Source organism: Sorex fumeus, unplaced genomic scaffold (assembly GCF_029834395.1).
Source record: "Sorex fumeus unplaced genomic scaffold, SorFum_2.1 ptg000003l, whole genome shotgun sequence".
NCBI classification, from domain to species: Eukaryota; Metazoa; Chordata; class Mammalia; order Eulipotyphla; family Soricidae; genus Sorex; species Sorex fumeus.
The window spans coordinates 4,221,687-4,237,289 of NW_026606060.1; the positions used below are offsets into that span (position 1 = coordinate 4,221,687).

At 53.4% G+C, this 15,603-nt stretch overlaps 1 protein-coding gene across 1 annotated transcript in view; it reads left to right on the plus strand.

Moving 5' to 3' along the window:
• KCNK12 (potassium two pore domain channel subfamily K member 12) overlaps nucleotides 1-10,908 on the plus strand; it is a 48,808-nt gene extending 37,900 nt beyond the window's left edge. Inside the window, exon 2 of the mRNA XM_056116823.1 lies at nucleotides 10,007-10,908. Within this exon, the coding sequence (XP_055972798.1) occupies nucleotides 10,007-10,908 (902 nt within the window). The remainder of the gene's footprint in view (nucleotides 1-10,006) is intronic.
• Nucleotides 10,909-15,603: the final 4,695 nt, after the last annotated feature.

A 15,603-nucleotide genomic window follows, 5' to 3' on the forward strand; every position in this document is an offset into this window, starting at 1 on the left:
AAAGTGGAGTGTTTTCAGCCCCAGAAACTTTCAGAGAAACTCTCTTTCATCTGATTGGCTTAGACAGGCCAATCATATTCCTGAGCCACGGAGATATGCTGCTTTGACTGTTCTTGGATCCAACCTGAATTCTCCCATTCTCCTGATTGGACTAGATAAATGAAGCCCACACTTGCTCGTGGAGCCACCGTGAGGTCACATGGAGGGCGAGCAGTAACTGAGTAGACAGGTGTAATATTTACTAGTTAAGTTCTAGGTCACCTACAGTTAAAATGAAAGACAAAATTTTATTTGGAGGTCACACATAACAGTGCTCAAGGATAGCTCCTGGCAGGGCTCAGGGGACCATATGTGGTGCTGGGGACCAAACTCAGGTCAGCCTCATGCCAGCCAAGCACCTTACTCTCTTACTATCTCTCTGGTCCTAAATCAAAATATATACGAATGGGGAAATTCCAAGAGTAGGGTGATGAGGGATATCTTGTAAGATCGTTTCATACCATCAGAGCCTCTAGCCAAACTGCGTGAGAACCATCTGTGGAGCTTGGGTAAAGTGCAAGTTTCTGGGGCCTCTTCTGACTCAGTGTTTGGGGAGGGGGAGGAATGAGCTGCACCCAGCGGTGCCCAGGGCTTACTCCTGGCTCTGTGTTGGCAGTGAACCTGGGGGCCATATGTTGTGTCAGGGCTCAAATAGGGGTAAACCGCATGCCAGGCAAGCACTTTAACACCTGTCCCTCTCTCCAGCCTCCTCAGTCAGCATTTTAATGAGATGTCCCACTGGCTTGGAACAACGTGGTTTGTATAGAATGCTCCAGGACGGTTATTAGCAGTCTCCATTCTACTCTCAAAAGAACCCTGGATTGGAATCTTTCCCTTTTTAAAAAAAATTATTTTTTTATTTTAAAAAGCAGTTCACAATATTTGGTTACATTTAATATTCAGACACCAATCCCACCACCATTGCACCTTCCACTACCATATTTTGGGTGTTTCCATCCCGAACCCCAATATCCCTGCCCCAAAGCAGAACTGAAGCAGTATAATATTTTCCTCTCAGGTTGGTTGCCTCCTGCTTTGAATCCCATCAATGTGGTGCGGTAGTCTTGGAGTATGGGTAGGGTGTGTTTTCCTATGAAGTGCCGCACATGCGGCCGCATGGTCCATGGGTGAGGCCCGTCTGAGTGTGTGGAGAGGGGCTGTGAGTATGGAGGTGTTTGTGTCCTAGAAGTTTTTGGCTGCTGGGGCTGAGTCCCTTGGGACAGGGAGGGGTCTTACCTGTCCCCCTCCGGGGCACCCTGAGTGAATCAGCCTGGCTCAGCAGCATGGTTATGGCTAGTGTCCTGTTATGCTGCCTCCCCCTTCCAGGAGAATGGGACGTGTGGTGTCTCTCCTCTCCTCCAGACTGACACTGCAGGCCAGACAGGGGAAGGGATGGGTCAAGACTCCCCACCGATGCCTTTACCTCCCTTGCCTGCACAGTCGGGACTGGTGGGGGGTTCACGACACTTGCAAGGCATCTGGGGGATTTGGATCCTGTTCTGCTCTGAGAGTCTGCTCAAGAGCCCCTGGTACTCATCGGTCCTGCCACCTTCTTGCTCCCAGGCTCGGTGGGCTGATCCCCAACGTCCTGTCACTGGGACCCCGTTGGTGAAGGCGGCACCAGACAGGCTGTGGGAGCATCACAGCTTCTGTCAGCATGGCATAATAAAGCACCCAAGGTCTGCTCTCTGCAAACAGGGTGGCAGATCGATTGTGGCATAAACCAAATAGCAGGCTGGGTGCGAACCTGCAGACCCATCGCACCCCTGCCAGGGCGACTGGGAGGAGTGGATTCTAGGGTGACAGTTTGCCTTTCCCAGCCGAAGCTTTAAGGCCCCACGCCAGAGCCAGCCTGACTCCACCAGCTTGGAGTCATTCTCTTTTTTTCTTTTCTTTTTTCTTTTTAGTAAAACAGATTTTATTTGGAGGTTTCTGAAGGGGAGGAGGGACAGAAAGTGGGCGAGAGTGGCGAGTAAAGTGCTCAAGAGAGAACCCAGGCTTCTCCAAGTGTGGAGAGCGCCCTACACACACCCCAGCATTAGGAAAACATGAGACTCCACATCTCAGGAGGGGCGATGCAGGCGGCCCATGTGCTCGGGCACTGCACGTGCTTGGTCACGTGGGCAAAGCAGCACATGGACTCCGGCAACTGGTATGTCATTCTTGGGAGCAAGGGACGAGGTAACAGACTGCGTACATCCCCAAACATGCCTCACTCTGGGGCCCGCGGGAAGGGAGGCTGACTGTCCCCTCCGCCTTCTCTCCTGAGCTGGTCCTGAAGCGGACAGCTCCATTGTCTACTGTGCTGTCAGACCCTCCTGACCTGACAGGCCCATCATCCAGGCCCAGGGAGCACGCGGCCAGCTGACCATTCTGAGCCAGGGCCAGAGAGATGGTCCAGTGGGGAGGGTGGTTGCCTTGCTAACCCAGGTTGGATCCCGAGCACCCCAAATGGTCGCCTGAGCATGGCCAAGAGTGATCCCTGAGCACTGCCGAGGGCTTGCCTCTCCCCCCACGTCACCAAACATTGTGTCTTATTTCAGACCCAAGTCACCATCCTGATGGGCTCCGATGGGTCTCCTCGGTGAGACCGGGGAGGCAATGCTTGAGCCCACGGAAGTGGAGTGTCGAGAGGTAGCAAGGGAAACAGCATTGCTGGGGACGGGGCCATGGCCAGACCAGTCACTCCTGGGGGTCATGCTCTGGGCCACCAGGCCTGCAGGCTGCAGGGAGGCTTGGGACAAAGAACCCAGGTTGGGATGCTCTGAGGAGATGTCTGGGAGTGGAGAGAACAGTCCCCAGACACCACAGACCTGGGCCCTGTCTTAGCTGTCCTGGCTTTGAGCGTTGGGCTTCAGGCACCACGTAACCCTGTGGCCTACAGCTTCCTCACGCACACCCCCCTTGAGCAGGGCTGTAGGGGGAGGTGTGAGTCTTCTTCACAGGATGTTGGGGAGAGGAAGAGAGACTCGATATGCCACGCTGGCACTATTGATCAGGAACAAATCTACATGAACCTGTGGCTACAGGCGCCCACACAGGAAACGGCTCCATCTTCCTCAAAGTGCTTTGTGTGGAGAAGGCTTGATGTCTACACTGAAGAGTCTCCTGAGCACTGAGGAGGGAGTTTCCCTGAGTATTACAGGGTGTGGCACCAAAACCCACCCAGCAAACAAATAAACCCTCCCCTTGGGACTAGGGAGACAACGCAGCGGGGTGGAACCTGGGCCTCACTTTTTATTTTTTTCTTTTTTGGGGTCACACCCAGAAATGCACAGGGGTTACTCCTGGTTCATGCACTCAGGAGTCACTCCTGATGGTGCTCGGGGGACCATAAGGGATGCTGGGAATCGAACCCAGGTCGGCCGCGTGCAAGGCAAACGCCCTACCTGCTGTGCTATCGCTCCAGCCCCATGGGGCTCACATTTTTGTGGTCCTGAGCAGAACCTCCAGCTTTGTATAATTGCCCCGGCCCACCCCAGTGCTGCTGGGTTCTGGAGCGGTAAGCACCACTGGGATGAATATTGCTGGGAGGGGTCTGCAGACCTCCAAGCACCACTGGAGAGACCTCCTTCTCCCCAAAACCTTACTTTTGAGTTTCTTTACCATCTCAGATAGCTACTTGAGTTTTCCAATGACAACTTTCTTTTTTAACACCAGCACTCTTAGGGGCTGGGGAGAGCTTGCCTGGCACAAGGCTTACTTAAATTGGATCCCCGGCATCATATGTGGTGCCCCAGGCCTTGCAGTAGTGACCCCTGAGCACAAAGCCAGGAGTAAGCCCTGAGCACCTCCAGGAATGGCCCCCAAAATCAAAAAGTCAGAACAGAAACAACTGCCATATGGGGTTGGAGAGATAATACAGAGGTTTAGACACGGGTCTTGCTAGGAATACCCGACCACGGCTGGGAATGGCCCCAAGCCAAAAAACTTAAGAGAAACTTGGTGCCACAGAGACAGTGTATTGGGAAGGGTTTGCCTTGTACTTGGCCAAGCTGGGTGTGATCCCGGCTCCCCGTATGATTCTCTGAGCACCATCAGGAGTGATCCCTGAGTGAGGAGCCAGGAGTCCTCCCTGAGCACTGCCAGGTGTGGCTCAAAAACAAAAACAAAATTTGGGCTGGAGCTATTGTACAGCACGTAGGGCACTTGCCTTTCACCTGTCTGGATTTGATCCTCAGCGCTGCTCCAAAGGGTCCCATGAGCCCCACCAGAGGAAGCCCTGGGCACTGCCAGATGTGACCCCAAAAAACAGGAATGAACAAAATCCACTGTCTATGAGTTTCTTAAAGACCCATCATGAGTACAAAAAAACAAGCTGTCACAAAGCATATTATTTGACAGATGATACAATGAATAGTCACGGGGTCAGTGCAACACTTCTAGCATCACTGAGCCCCCGGGGTTCCAACCACAGCCTCTGCCACTCCCAGAGGAAACTCCGTGTGTGTGTGTGTGTGTGTGTGTGTGTGTGTGTGTGTGTGTGTGTGATGTGGCTGATCAAGCCTGGAGCTGCCCACATACACATAAATTATATAAATCACATCCCCAGTCCCTATTTTTTTAAAATTGAGATACATAATTACAAAGTTGTTCAGGATTGGGTTTCAGGCATACAATGTTCCAACATTCAAACCTTCACCAGTGCACATTTCCAGCACCAGTGTCTCCGGTTCCCTCCCACCACTCTCCCCACCTGCCCACTCCCAGCGTGCCCCTATGGCAGGCAGGCACTTTCTCTTCTCTCTCTCTCTCTCTCTCTCTCCCTCCCTCCCTCCCTTCCTCTCTCCCTCTGTTTCTCCCTCTCTCTCTCTCTTCCCCCATCTCTCTCTCTTTCTCTCTCCCTCCTTCCCTCCCTTCCTCTCTCCCTCTGTTTCTCCCTCTCTCTCTCTCTCTTCCCCCATCTCTCTCTCTCTCTCTCTCTCTCTCTCTTTCCTTCTGGACATTATAGTTTGCAATATAGGTACTGAACTGGGAGGTTATCATATATATATCCCTGTATTTTTTCTTTTTGAAGTAAAACATTTTATTTGAAGGTTTTTGAAGGTAAGGAGGGAGGGAAAGCGAGAGGAAAAAGTAACACGCTCAAGAGAGAACGCGGGCTTCTCCCGGGCGGAGAGAGCCCCTACACACATCCCAGCATTAGATATGAAAATATGAAAGTACACTTCAAGAGGGAGAATGCGGGCACCACACGTGCTCGGCCACGTGGGCACAAGCAGCACGTGGGCACAAGCAGCATATGCGCTTCATGTGTATCCGTTTACCTCCTTTCAGCACTCAGTTCCTGTCCAGAGTGATCACTTCCCACTATCATTTTCTTACTTGTCCCTTCTCTACCCTAACTGCCCTCCCTGACTCCTCCAATTGTGGCAAGTTTCCATCTATGGAATAGTCCTCCTGGCCCTTGTTTCCACTGTACTTGTATATTAGTTTCATACTATATTTTTCTTAGCTTTTGTGTGTGTGTGTGTGTGTTTTATTGAATTTTATTGAATCACTGTGTGCTATAGTTACAAAGCTTTCATGTTTGAGTTTCAGTCATACAATGATCGAACACCCATCCTTCCACCAGTGCACATTCCCCACCACCAATGTCCCCAGTATACCCCCCATCCTAACCCTCCCCCTTCCTCCATAGCAGACAATTCCCCCCACACTCTCTACTTTGGGGCATTACTGTTTGCAATACTGAGAGGCCATCATGTTTGGTCCTTTATCTACTTTCAGCACACATCTCCCATCAGGAACGATCCCTCCAATCATCACTGACTTAATGATCCCTTCTCTGTCCCAGCTGCCATCTCCCCCAGCTCATAAGGCAGGCTGCCAGCCATAGAGCAATCTTCCTAGCCCTGTCTCTATTGTCCTTGGGTGTCAGTCTCATATTATGTTTTTGTTATGTCCCACCAATGAGTGCAGTCATTCTATGTCTATCTCTCTCTGTCTGACTCATTTCACTCAGCGTGATACTCTCCATGTCCATCCACGTATAAACAAATTTCATGACTTTGTTTTTCCTGGTGGCTGTGTAGTATTCCATTGTATAGATGTACCATAGTTTCTTTATCTATTCATCTATTTCCAGATTCTGGCTATTGTGAATAATACTGCAGTGAACAGAGAAGTGCAGATGGTGTTTCTTCTGTGTGTTTTGGGGTCCCCGGGGTATACTCCCAGAAATGGTATTGCTTGATCAAATGGGAACTCAATTTCTGTTTGAGGAGTGACCATATTGTTTCCACAAAGGCTGGACCAGTTGGCACCCGCACCAACAATGAATGAGCATCCCTTTCTCCCCACATCCGTGCCAGCATTGGTTGTTTTTTTTTTCTTTTTGATATATGCCAGTCTCTATGGTGTGAGGTATCTCGTTGTTTTGATTTGCATCTCCCTGATGATTAATGATGTAGAGCATTTTCTCATGTGCCTTTTGCCTAGCCCTATTCTGAACTTTATCAAAATAATTCTTTTTTGGTGGGGAGAGGGAGAGGTTTGGGCCACACTAATGCTACTTAGGACTGACTCCTGGCCCTGTACTCAAGGGTCATTCCTGGTGGTGCTCAGAGAAATTTATGGGATGGCAGGAACTGAACCGTTGTTGGCAGCATGCAAGGCAAGTTCCCTACCCATTGTGCTCTCTGGTCCCTCTTTGTTTTTGTTTGGGGGATACTCCTAGTGATGCTGAGGGTTCTTTGCTTGTTGCTCAGGGGTTGCTTCTGACAGTGCTCCAGAGACCATCTGGTGCCAGGGATCAAATTCAGGCAGCCTACATGCAAATCCTGTACTTAGCTCATTGAGTGATCTCCCTGGTCCTCGCTTTTTCTTAAGAACTAGGTATATATCCTGAAAGAACATCATAGTTTGACTGTGTCTGTTTCTGAATTCAATATAAACGTAAGAGTTTGTTCTTTTTGTTTGTTTTTGGCCACATCCAGAGATGCTCAGAAGTTACTCCTGGCTCTGTACTCATGAATCACTCCTGGCAGAGCTTGGGGACCATAGAATATACTGGGGATCGAACCCGGGTCAGTGGCATGCAAGATAAGCTCCCTTCCTGCTATACTATCTCTCTGGCCTAAGAGTTTATTCTCTGCTGTCCACCTTCTTCTAACATCCTTTTGAGAGAGTCATACTTGATTTTGCAAGCAGGGGTGATTTAGGCTATTTTAATTTCTGTATAACATTCTCTTGTATAAATAGACTGAATTAGGATGCAGCCTCTGGATTCTCAATCTAGGACATTGTAGCAATTACCCCAACCCCCACATGCATTCCGCTGATGGCCATGTAGATTTAAAGTTCATTTCCTTATAAATTGAAGGTCTTGAGCTTGCCTTTCCAGTGTAGCAAAATTTATGACGGGGAGATAATTCATCACACTAGAATACATGCAGAAAACCCAGTTAGATTTTGAGATGCACAGGGAACAAATCCTGAGCACTGAGCCAACAGTAAGTCACAAACACCGCCAGGTGTGCTGTTCCCCGAATAATAAAATCTACCAAAACTTTCCTACTGAGTGCCCGTGCAGCGCCCATGCATACTGCCAGTTCAGTTTTCTATCTCATTGATCCAAGTTCTGAATATTTTTCCAGATAGCTAGCTGAGGTCAGGAGAGTTTCTCCTAACTTGAGTCACTTAACGTAAGATGAAGATGATGTCAGAAGTTCCTTCAGGGGAGATAGATGACTATTGGCCTGTAAGTTTAAAGACTGATCTGTGGGGGAGAAGTACTCTCTGGCCGTTTGTGAAATTGCAAGTGAAGGGAAACAAAACTTTTCCCCAAAACCCCTTTCCCAGTACTGGCCCTCCTGCTGCCCGAGCACAGGCAGCCCCCGACCTTGTATACTGAATACGCGAGGTGCCCAGAGCGCTCTGCAGACGCCTCTGCTCAGACCGATGGTCCATTTCAGCTCAGACTGGCCCAAGAGGCTCATCCCCTCAGGACCAGATGCAGGCGGCCACGGGACCCATAAAAAATGGCCAGCGTCAGTGGCAGGTCGAGAGCAGGTTAGAGAGGCAGCACTGCTGCTCGTGCTGTACAGGCTCAGACGCTCACACAGAGCATGCTACTAGGAAGCCATGCCTGCTGCACAAATCAATGGATGAAGAATCTCCCTTGAGGGCCAGAAAGATAGCTCAAGGGGCAGCGCTATCTCTAGCATGGGTGAGGTCCCAAGTCTGATCTCCAATAGCGTATTTCCCCTCCCCCACAAGTACTGGGGTATAGTCCTGGGGTCCAGCAATTCCAGATCAGACTGCTAAACTGAGAAACAAAAACAAAAACACCAGGACCAGAGCAATAGGACAGCGGGTAGGGTGTTTTCTTTGCACATGGCCAACCAAGATTCAATTCCCGGCATCCCATATGGTCCTCCAAGCACTGCCAGGAGTAATTCCTGAATATAGAGCCAGGAGTAACCCCTGAGCATCGTTGGGTGTGACCCCAAAAGCAAAAATAAATAAATAAAATTTAAAAAACCATCTCTCCTCAAAGATTGTGCTTTGAACAAGTAGTAAGTTAAGAATTTTTTGAGAGAGGGGAGATAATACAGTGAGTAGGGCACTTGCCTTGCACACAGCTTGCCCAGTTTGATGGTTCGATCTCCAGCATCCCATATGGTCCCCCAAGCTCTACACGGAGTAACTCCTGAGTGAGGAGCCAGTAGTAACCCCCGAGCAACACCTGGTGTGATGCCTAAACCGAAAAGAAAAAAAAATGAACTGTTCAAGTTCAAAACAATAATGGGCCTAGCAGAGCCAAAACCTCTCCGTCACAAGTGTGAGCAAGGGGGTGGGCTTTGGTCCTTGGGTGACAAGGAGTTGACATTCGAGATGAGCTCCCTCACTCTGTAGGCTGTCGGCTCATCCCCATCTCCTTGGTTCAGTCACTCATTCCTACCCTCCCCCACCCTCCCTCCCTGGATGCTGGTGGGTTGGGTTCACTCACACTTGCCCATGGTGCTCCTACACTGGGCTGCAGTGCTCCAGGGCTGCCTCTTTTCTTTGTGCCCTCAGGTGTTCCTGGGGGTCACACTCCTTCCCTCAAGGTGCTCAAACATGTTGCACCCTGGGGCCTGGGACCAGCAGGGCATCATTGTGGAACCAGCAATTCCTTTCTTTTTTCTTGGTAGGAGGGTTTGAGGTGGACAAACAGGCCTGTGCTCAGGGCTTACTTGAGAGTCTGAGCTCGGAGGTCACTCCTGGGGGGGTCAGGGACCATGTGGAGAGCCGGGGTAGGACCCAGGTCAGTCCTGTGTGAGGCAAACACCGACACACTATCAGCACCTGCGGACATTTTTTCTTCTTTTTTTTTTCTTTTTGGGTCATACCTGGCAATGCACAGGGGTTACTCCTGGCTCTGCACTCAGGAATTACTCCTGGCGGTGCTCGGGGAACCATATGGGATGCTGGAAATTGAACCCGGGTCAGTCGCATGCAAGGCAAACGCCCTACCTGCTGTGCTATTGCTCCAGCCGCTCTCTTTGGATCGCATGTGGCGGTGCTCGAGGCTTACTCCTGAAAGTCAGGGATCATTCCTGGTGGTGCTCAGGAGGCCTGTGGGTTGCCAGGAATCGAACCCAGGTTGGCTGTCCTCTGTCTCTGGCCCCCAAACAATCCTTTCCAGCGACAGTAGCAAACCTGGACTGGCCAGCCTGCAGGGTCCCTGCTGTGCCAGCCCTGGCGCCTCCTGGGAGGCGGGCTGCCCACCTGTGCCCTGGGGGCCGAGGACGCCTGTTGGCGGGTCGGAGAGCGGTGCCTCCTGGTGGCACCTAGGCAGCGGCTTCCTTCCCGGCGACCACCCCGCACCCACCCCGTCTCGTTCATGCCACCGAGACCGGGCGCAAATCTGGACAGCGGGTTCAGCGCCGGGGGGATGCCAAGATCGGGAGCCGGGGAGGCCGGTGCCGGGGAGAGGAGCCGTCCAGCCCGCGCCGCGCTGACCCTCGCCCTGTCCCCACAGGCTTCGGCATGACCACCCCGGCCACGGTGGGCGGCAAGGCCTTCCTCATCGCCTACGGGCTGTTCGGCTGCGCGGGGACCATCCTGTTCTTCAACCTCTTCCTGGAGCGCATCATCTCGCTGCTGGCCTTCATCATGCGCGCCTGCCGCGAGCGCCAGCTGCGCCGCAGCGGCCTCCTGCCCGCCACGTTCCGCCGCGGCTCGGCGCTGTCCGAGGCCGACGGGCTGGCCGGCTGGAAGCCGTCCGTGTACCACGTGCTGCTCATCCTGGGCCTCTTCGCCGTGCTGCTGTCCTGCGGCGCCTCGGCCATGTACACCAGCGTGGAGGGCTGGGACTACGTGGACTCGCTCTACTTCTGCTTCGTCACCTTCAGCACCATCGGCTTCGGGGACCTGGTGAGCAGCCAGCAGGCCGCCTACCGGAACCAGGGGCTCTACCGCCTGGGCAACTTCCTCTTCATCCTGCTCGGCGTCTGCTGCATCTACTCGCTCTTCAACGTCATCTCCATCCTCATCAAGCAGGTGCTCAACTGGATGCTGCGGAAGCTGAGCTGCAGCTGCTGCGCGCGCTGCTGCCCGGCGCCCGGCGCGCCCCTGGCCCGGCGCAATGCCATCACGCCCGGGTCCCGGCTGCGCCGCCGCCTGGCCGCGCTGGGCCCCGCGCCCGCCGCGCGCGACGGCGACCCCGACGGCCGCCGCTTGTCGGGCGAGCTCATCTCCATGCGCGACCTCACGGCCTCCAACAAGGTGTCGCTGGCGCTGCTGCAGAAGCAGCTGTCCGAGACGGCCAACGGCTACCCGCGCGGCGTGTGCGTCAACACGCGCCAGAACGGCTTCTCGGGCGGCGTGGGCGCGCTGGGCATCATGAACAACCGCCTGGCCGAGACCAGCGCGTCGCGGTAGACGTGCCCGGACCCTCTCCCTGCAGGGGTGCCGCCAGGCTTTGCTTTCCCTCTCTCTGACCGGCGCTTTCTCTATCCAAGAAAGAGAGCCGGCGCTTTCCTGATCTTTAGCCAATGTAACCAAAAAGAGAGGGGGGGGAAACCCAAACTTTTTTTTTTTTAAGAAAAAAGAAATACTATTTGGCCAGGCCTGATGTTATCCAAGGTAACTTGCGGGGGAGGGGGAGGGAGCAGCCTGTTTTCCCCTTTGTGTCCCCTATTTGGAAAACTCTGGTCCCCAGAGGATTTTTCCCAGGAGAGACAGTGGCACCCAAGTGCCCCACCCCAGCATGAGGATTTGGCAGGCTGGCGCTCAACCCTGTCCCCCAGCCTGTAGGCAGCTGGCAACCCCAAAGCATATGGTGCCCCTTCGCCATGGCGCGAATTACCTCCGCAGCATTTCGAATCCTGGCCCAGCCTCCCGGCTGCCTTCTGGTGTCAGAAGTGCTGTAGTCACAGTTTTGACAGGTGGGGGTGGGGATGGCCATATGTCGCCTCCTGGATATTTATAGAACAGCCCTACACACGGAGCCGGGTGTCGTATTATGCAACAGCCAGCCCCCAGGGTGGCATTTCCCCGAGATCTGGAGTGGCGAGGGGCTCGGTGGCCTTTCCCAGCCTGCAGCCAGTGCAGTCAGCCACGGCAAGCAGCCACTGGAATGAGGGAGAGTCAGGGTGGCCTCCGGGGAGGGGACCCCTGTTTCTGCACCGGGCTGATGGCTGATACCCCCGACACACCTTCCCTGCACCAGCATCGTACCCGGGAAAAGTGTCCTAGGTGGGGAGGCCTTTCGCACGGTCACAGCGTTTGCTGTTGTGTGGTTCGCTTCTGCTGCTTTCAGAAAACGGCGCTGCCTCCTGGCAGACTTGCCTCTTCTCCAAACCAGGCTCTGCCAGCAACGCCCTCAGGACCCCGGGACCCCCGCACCACTGTCCCGCACATGGCAGAGAATTTGGCTCCAGAACCCGCTGTGTTCAGGATCCGGCTCATTCTAAGCCTGCCTGACCCAGATGAGCATCAGGCCTTTCTCCATCCACAGTCTGGGGGGAGGTAAGGGAGGCAGCAGAACGGGAGCTGGTAGGCAGGTGGAGCAAAGGCATTTGGGGGTGAGAGTTTGCCCTTGGATGGCCATTAAGCTGAGTGACAGGTTCTCCACAGCCTTCCAGAGCCATGGACTTAGTAGGGAAGCCAGAAACTGCCCTCATTGATGGGAGGGGCTTGGACTGTGAGGAGCCCCACCTGGGGCTCATTTTTTCTCATCTAAAATGATGACAGTCCCAAGGACGAATGCCCGAGTTTAGTCAGACAGAGTGTGACCAACCAAAGGACTCTGGCAAAAGGTCTCAGAAGAGCACCCGGATGCCTGAGAGGCGCTGGAAGCTGTAAACCCTTGCTCACAGTGACAGGGACATGTGCCTGGGACACACACACACACACACACACACACACTCACATACACATTCACAAGCTCACACATGCATTAACATGCTCACACATATTCATACATACATATTCATGTGCTCACATGCACACACTCATACATTCACATGCTCATACACATACACATGCTCACACACACATACTCCTATACATATGCATATTCACATACACTCAGACACACATTCACACACACAGACTCACATGTTCACACACTCACGTAGACACACATTCATAAACAGACATGTTCACATGCTCACACAGACACAGTCACACTCAGATACCCCTGCAGGTGTATGTCACCTCCCCTTTCACTTTCCAGTTCTCAGCAGGAAGGTAGAAACCCTTCTGAGTGACCTATTGGTTCCTGTGGGGGGGTTTCTGAGTGGGCTGGGGCTGATGTTTGAGTCCGGGCCCTGGTGTGGCTCAGGAAGCTGCGAGGCCCAGAAACCCCACAGAACACCATTGCAGAGGGCCAGTTGGGAGGGCTTTTTTTTTTTGGTTTTGTTTTGTTTTTGCTTTTTGGGTCACACCCAGAAATGCTCAGGGGTTACTCCTGGCTCTGCACTCAGGAACCACTCCTGGCAGTGCTCAGTGGACCATATGGAATGCTGGGGATTGAACTTGGGTCAGCCATGTGCAAGGCAAATGTTCTACCCACTGTACTATTGCTCCAGCCCGTGGGAGGTTTTCTGTACCCGGTCACTGAGCCAGAGGCTCGTGGGTGAGCCCTAGGCTGTCTCCAAAAACAAAACCTGTGCCCATGAAGGAAACTCACCTCCGAGATGCTGCGGTCATAGGCTGCCTCAGCCTTAGCTGGTTGCTCCCTGTCCTGGCCTTTGGTTTTGGCCAATCACCAAAGCTCCAGGAGAACCTGGGAACATGGTCTGAACAAGCAGGTGAGGCCTCTTCCTGCTCCCAGAGAAATGCCAGGCCTCCAAAGAGTGGTGGCTCGTGGTCCAGTGGTTCACATGCTGTGTCACCCGTGAGCCCTGCCCCTGCCCACCGATCTTGGTTCATCTTTCCTTCTCCTCAGGCTGAAGGGCTCCACACCTCAGCGGTCACACCTGCCATGACGGGAAAGCTGGGCTTCTGCGCCCACACCCCACAGGGCTCGGGTGACAGCCCACTGCAAGGAGCGCTCAGCTGACCCTTTTCTCTGTGAACTGCCGGTCCTTCTGAGCCCCAGGATAGGAAAGGGCCCCGTTGTTTGCCCCTTCCAAGCTCTCATGGGGGTCTCCATTTGAAGGAGCAGTTGGTAGCTGAGGCAGACCACAGCAAATGCCTCCTGGCCTCAGGCCCTCCCCTCAGGAGTCACAGTGGGAAGATCTCGGCAGGCGGTGTGGAGTGCACAGTAAGGAAGCCCCCTTCTTGTTCCTGCTGGCTGGGGCCAGGGGTTCACTCCTGAGCCCCCGACTCAGGCCAGAGCTGCCAGGATGGTAACTAGGCATTTGAGCATCACACCACAGCAACACACATACACACACACACATCCATCCATCCACACACATCCATACATACACACATGCACACACACTTCCACACACATACATGCACACACATACACACGAGCACATACACATGCACGCACACACATGAAAACACATACATACACACATACGCACACCTGTGTATATACACATACACACGTGAGCATTTACATACAGGCACACACATACATACACACACGCACATACATACATCCACATACATATACACACATGCGCGCACACATATACATGCATATACACACACATATATACACACACATATACGCAGAACCTTTAAAAGACTTAGCAACCCCTTTCTTTGAGGAAAACTTTGAGTCTGAGCACATGGGAAGGAACGCTTTCCTCGGGTACCATAGCTCTGTGCTGGAGCACATGCTTTGCGTGTGTGAGGTCCTGGGTTATATGCGTGACATATACACAAAACTTCCTTTTGTTCTTTTTTTGTGGGGGTGTCTTCCAAGCAGTGCTCGAGGGACAGCTGGCCCTCCCAGTGGTATTTGTTCCTGGGCTCAGGGTTGGGGGCTCAGGCCCAGGCCCAGGCCCCTGGTGGCAGGGGTGCGTGAGGGATCAGATCTGAAGCCTTGCGCATGGCGCTATTTTCCCACCCCAGTTTTCCTGTTTTCTTTCTGGGTAAATTTTCCATTTTGACTTCCTGGCTGGATATCTAGAAAGGCCTGGAAAGTTCTCGCTGCCCTGGGGCGTTCTGCGCACACTCTGCATGTCTGGGTGTTTGACACTGAAGCCAGAGACCGCAGCAAAGCCGAACCCTGGGAAACAGCTGCTAAATGTCCCCGAACACTGTCCCTCCTCAGCGTCTGTCCTCCCGATATGGGCTCAGGGATTGCAGGAGAAACGTCCGAGGGAAGCGAGATGGAGTGGGCAGATGGTGGCCACAAATGTCTGTCTTCCTGCACCTTTTGCATCTCAACCAACCAAAAGCACAATTCCACACGACCCTGTCTGAAACCAAGGCCTCAGGCAGCTGAGCCGGGGACACCAGGAGTTGTTTATTTTGCTCTGAGGCGTGGCCTGAAGACTCCACATCTGGTAGGTGGGGGAAGGAGAGACCGGAGCCACTGAGGCCAACAGCAACCCCACGACAGGCCCATCTGCACGGACTTGGGGCTGGACTCTTCTCTGGAGCAGCCCCGGAAACTTCAGGGCCCCTACCACCCCCTCCTCGACCATGTAGGGTTCCCCCAGGAGTCTTGCGCGGGGAAGAACAGCCCTCCCTAAGGAGGCTCCTCCTGGCTCTCCCAACCATTTTCTACACTCTGTGTTCTCTCAGGAGGCGCGAGCATGCGGGCAAGCCTGCGGGGTTTCTTAAACAATACATTTATTTTTCTGAGCAACAGGACATGAAGGGTGTTTAAATCAACCATGAATAAAACGCAGCCTGCCACCCCCTGCGCTGTTTGCTTTCTGTCTGCCAGAGCCGCGGCGTCCCCCTCTCCTCGCTCACACCTCATCCCAAGAGGCCTCAGGAGATTTGTGCTTCAGGATTGGGGCTGGGTGGCATCTCCCACGGGAGAGAGTCTGCAGAGCAGCAGTTACATCCGTGCCCACCCCCGCCCCCACAGGTCTGTGTACCCGGGTGTCCGCGGGGATGAGATGGGGCATTTCTGACAACTAGGGCCACTGGGAGGATGGCACAGAAGGTGGGGAACAGGGAGACAGGACTGAAGGCCTGGGAGACGGTCCCAGCTGA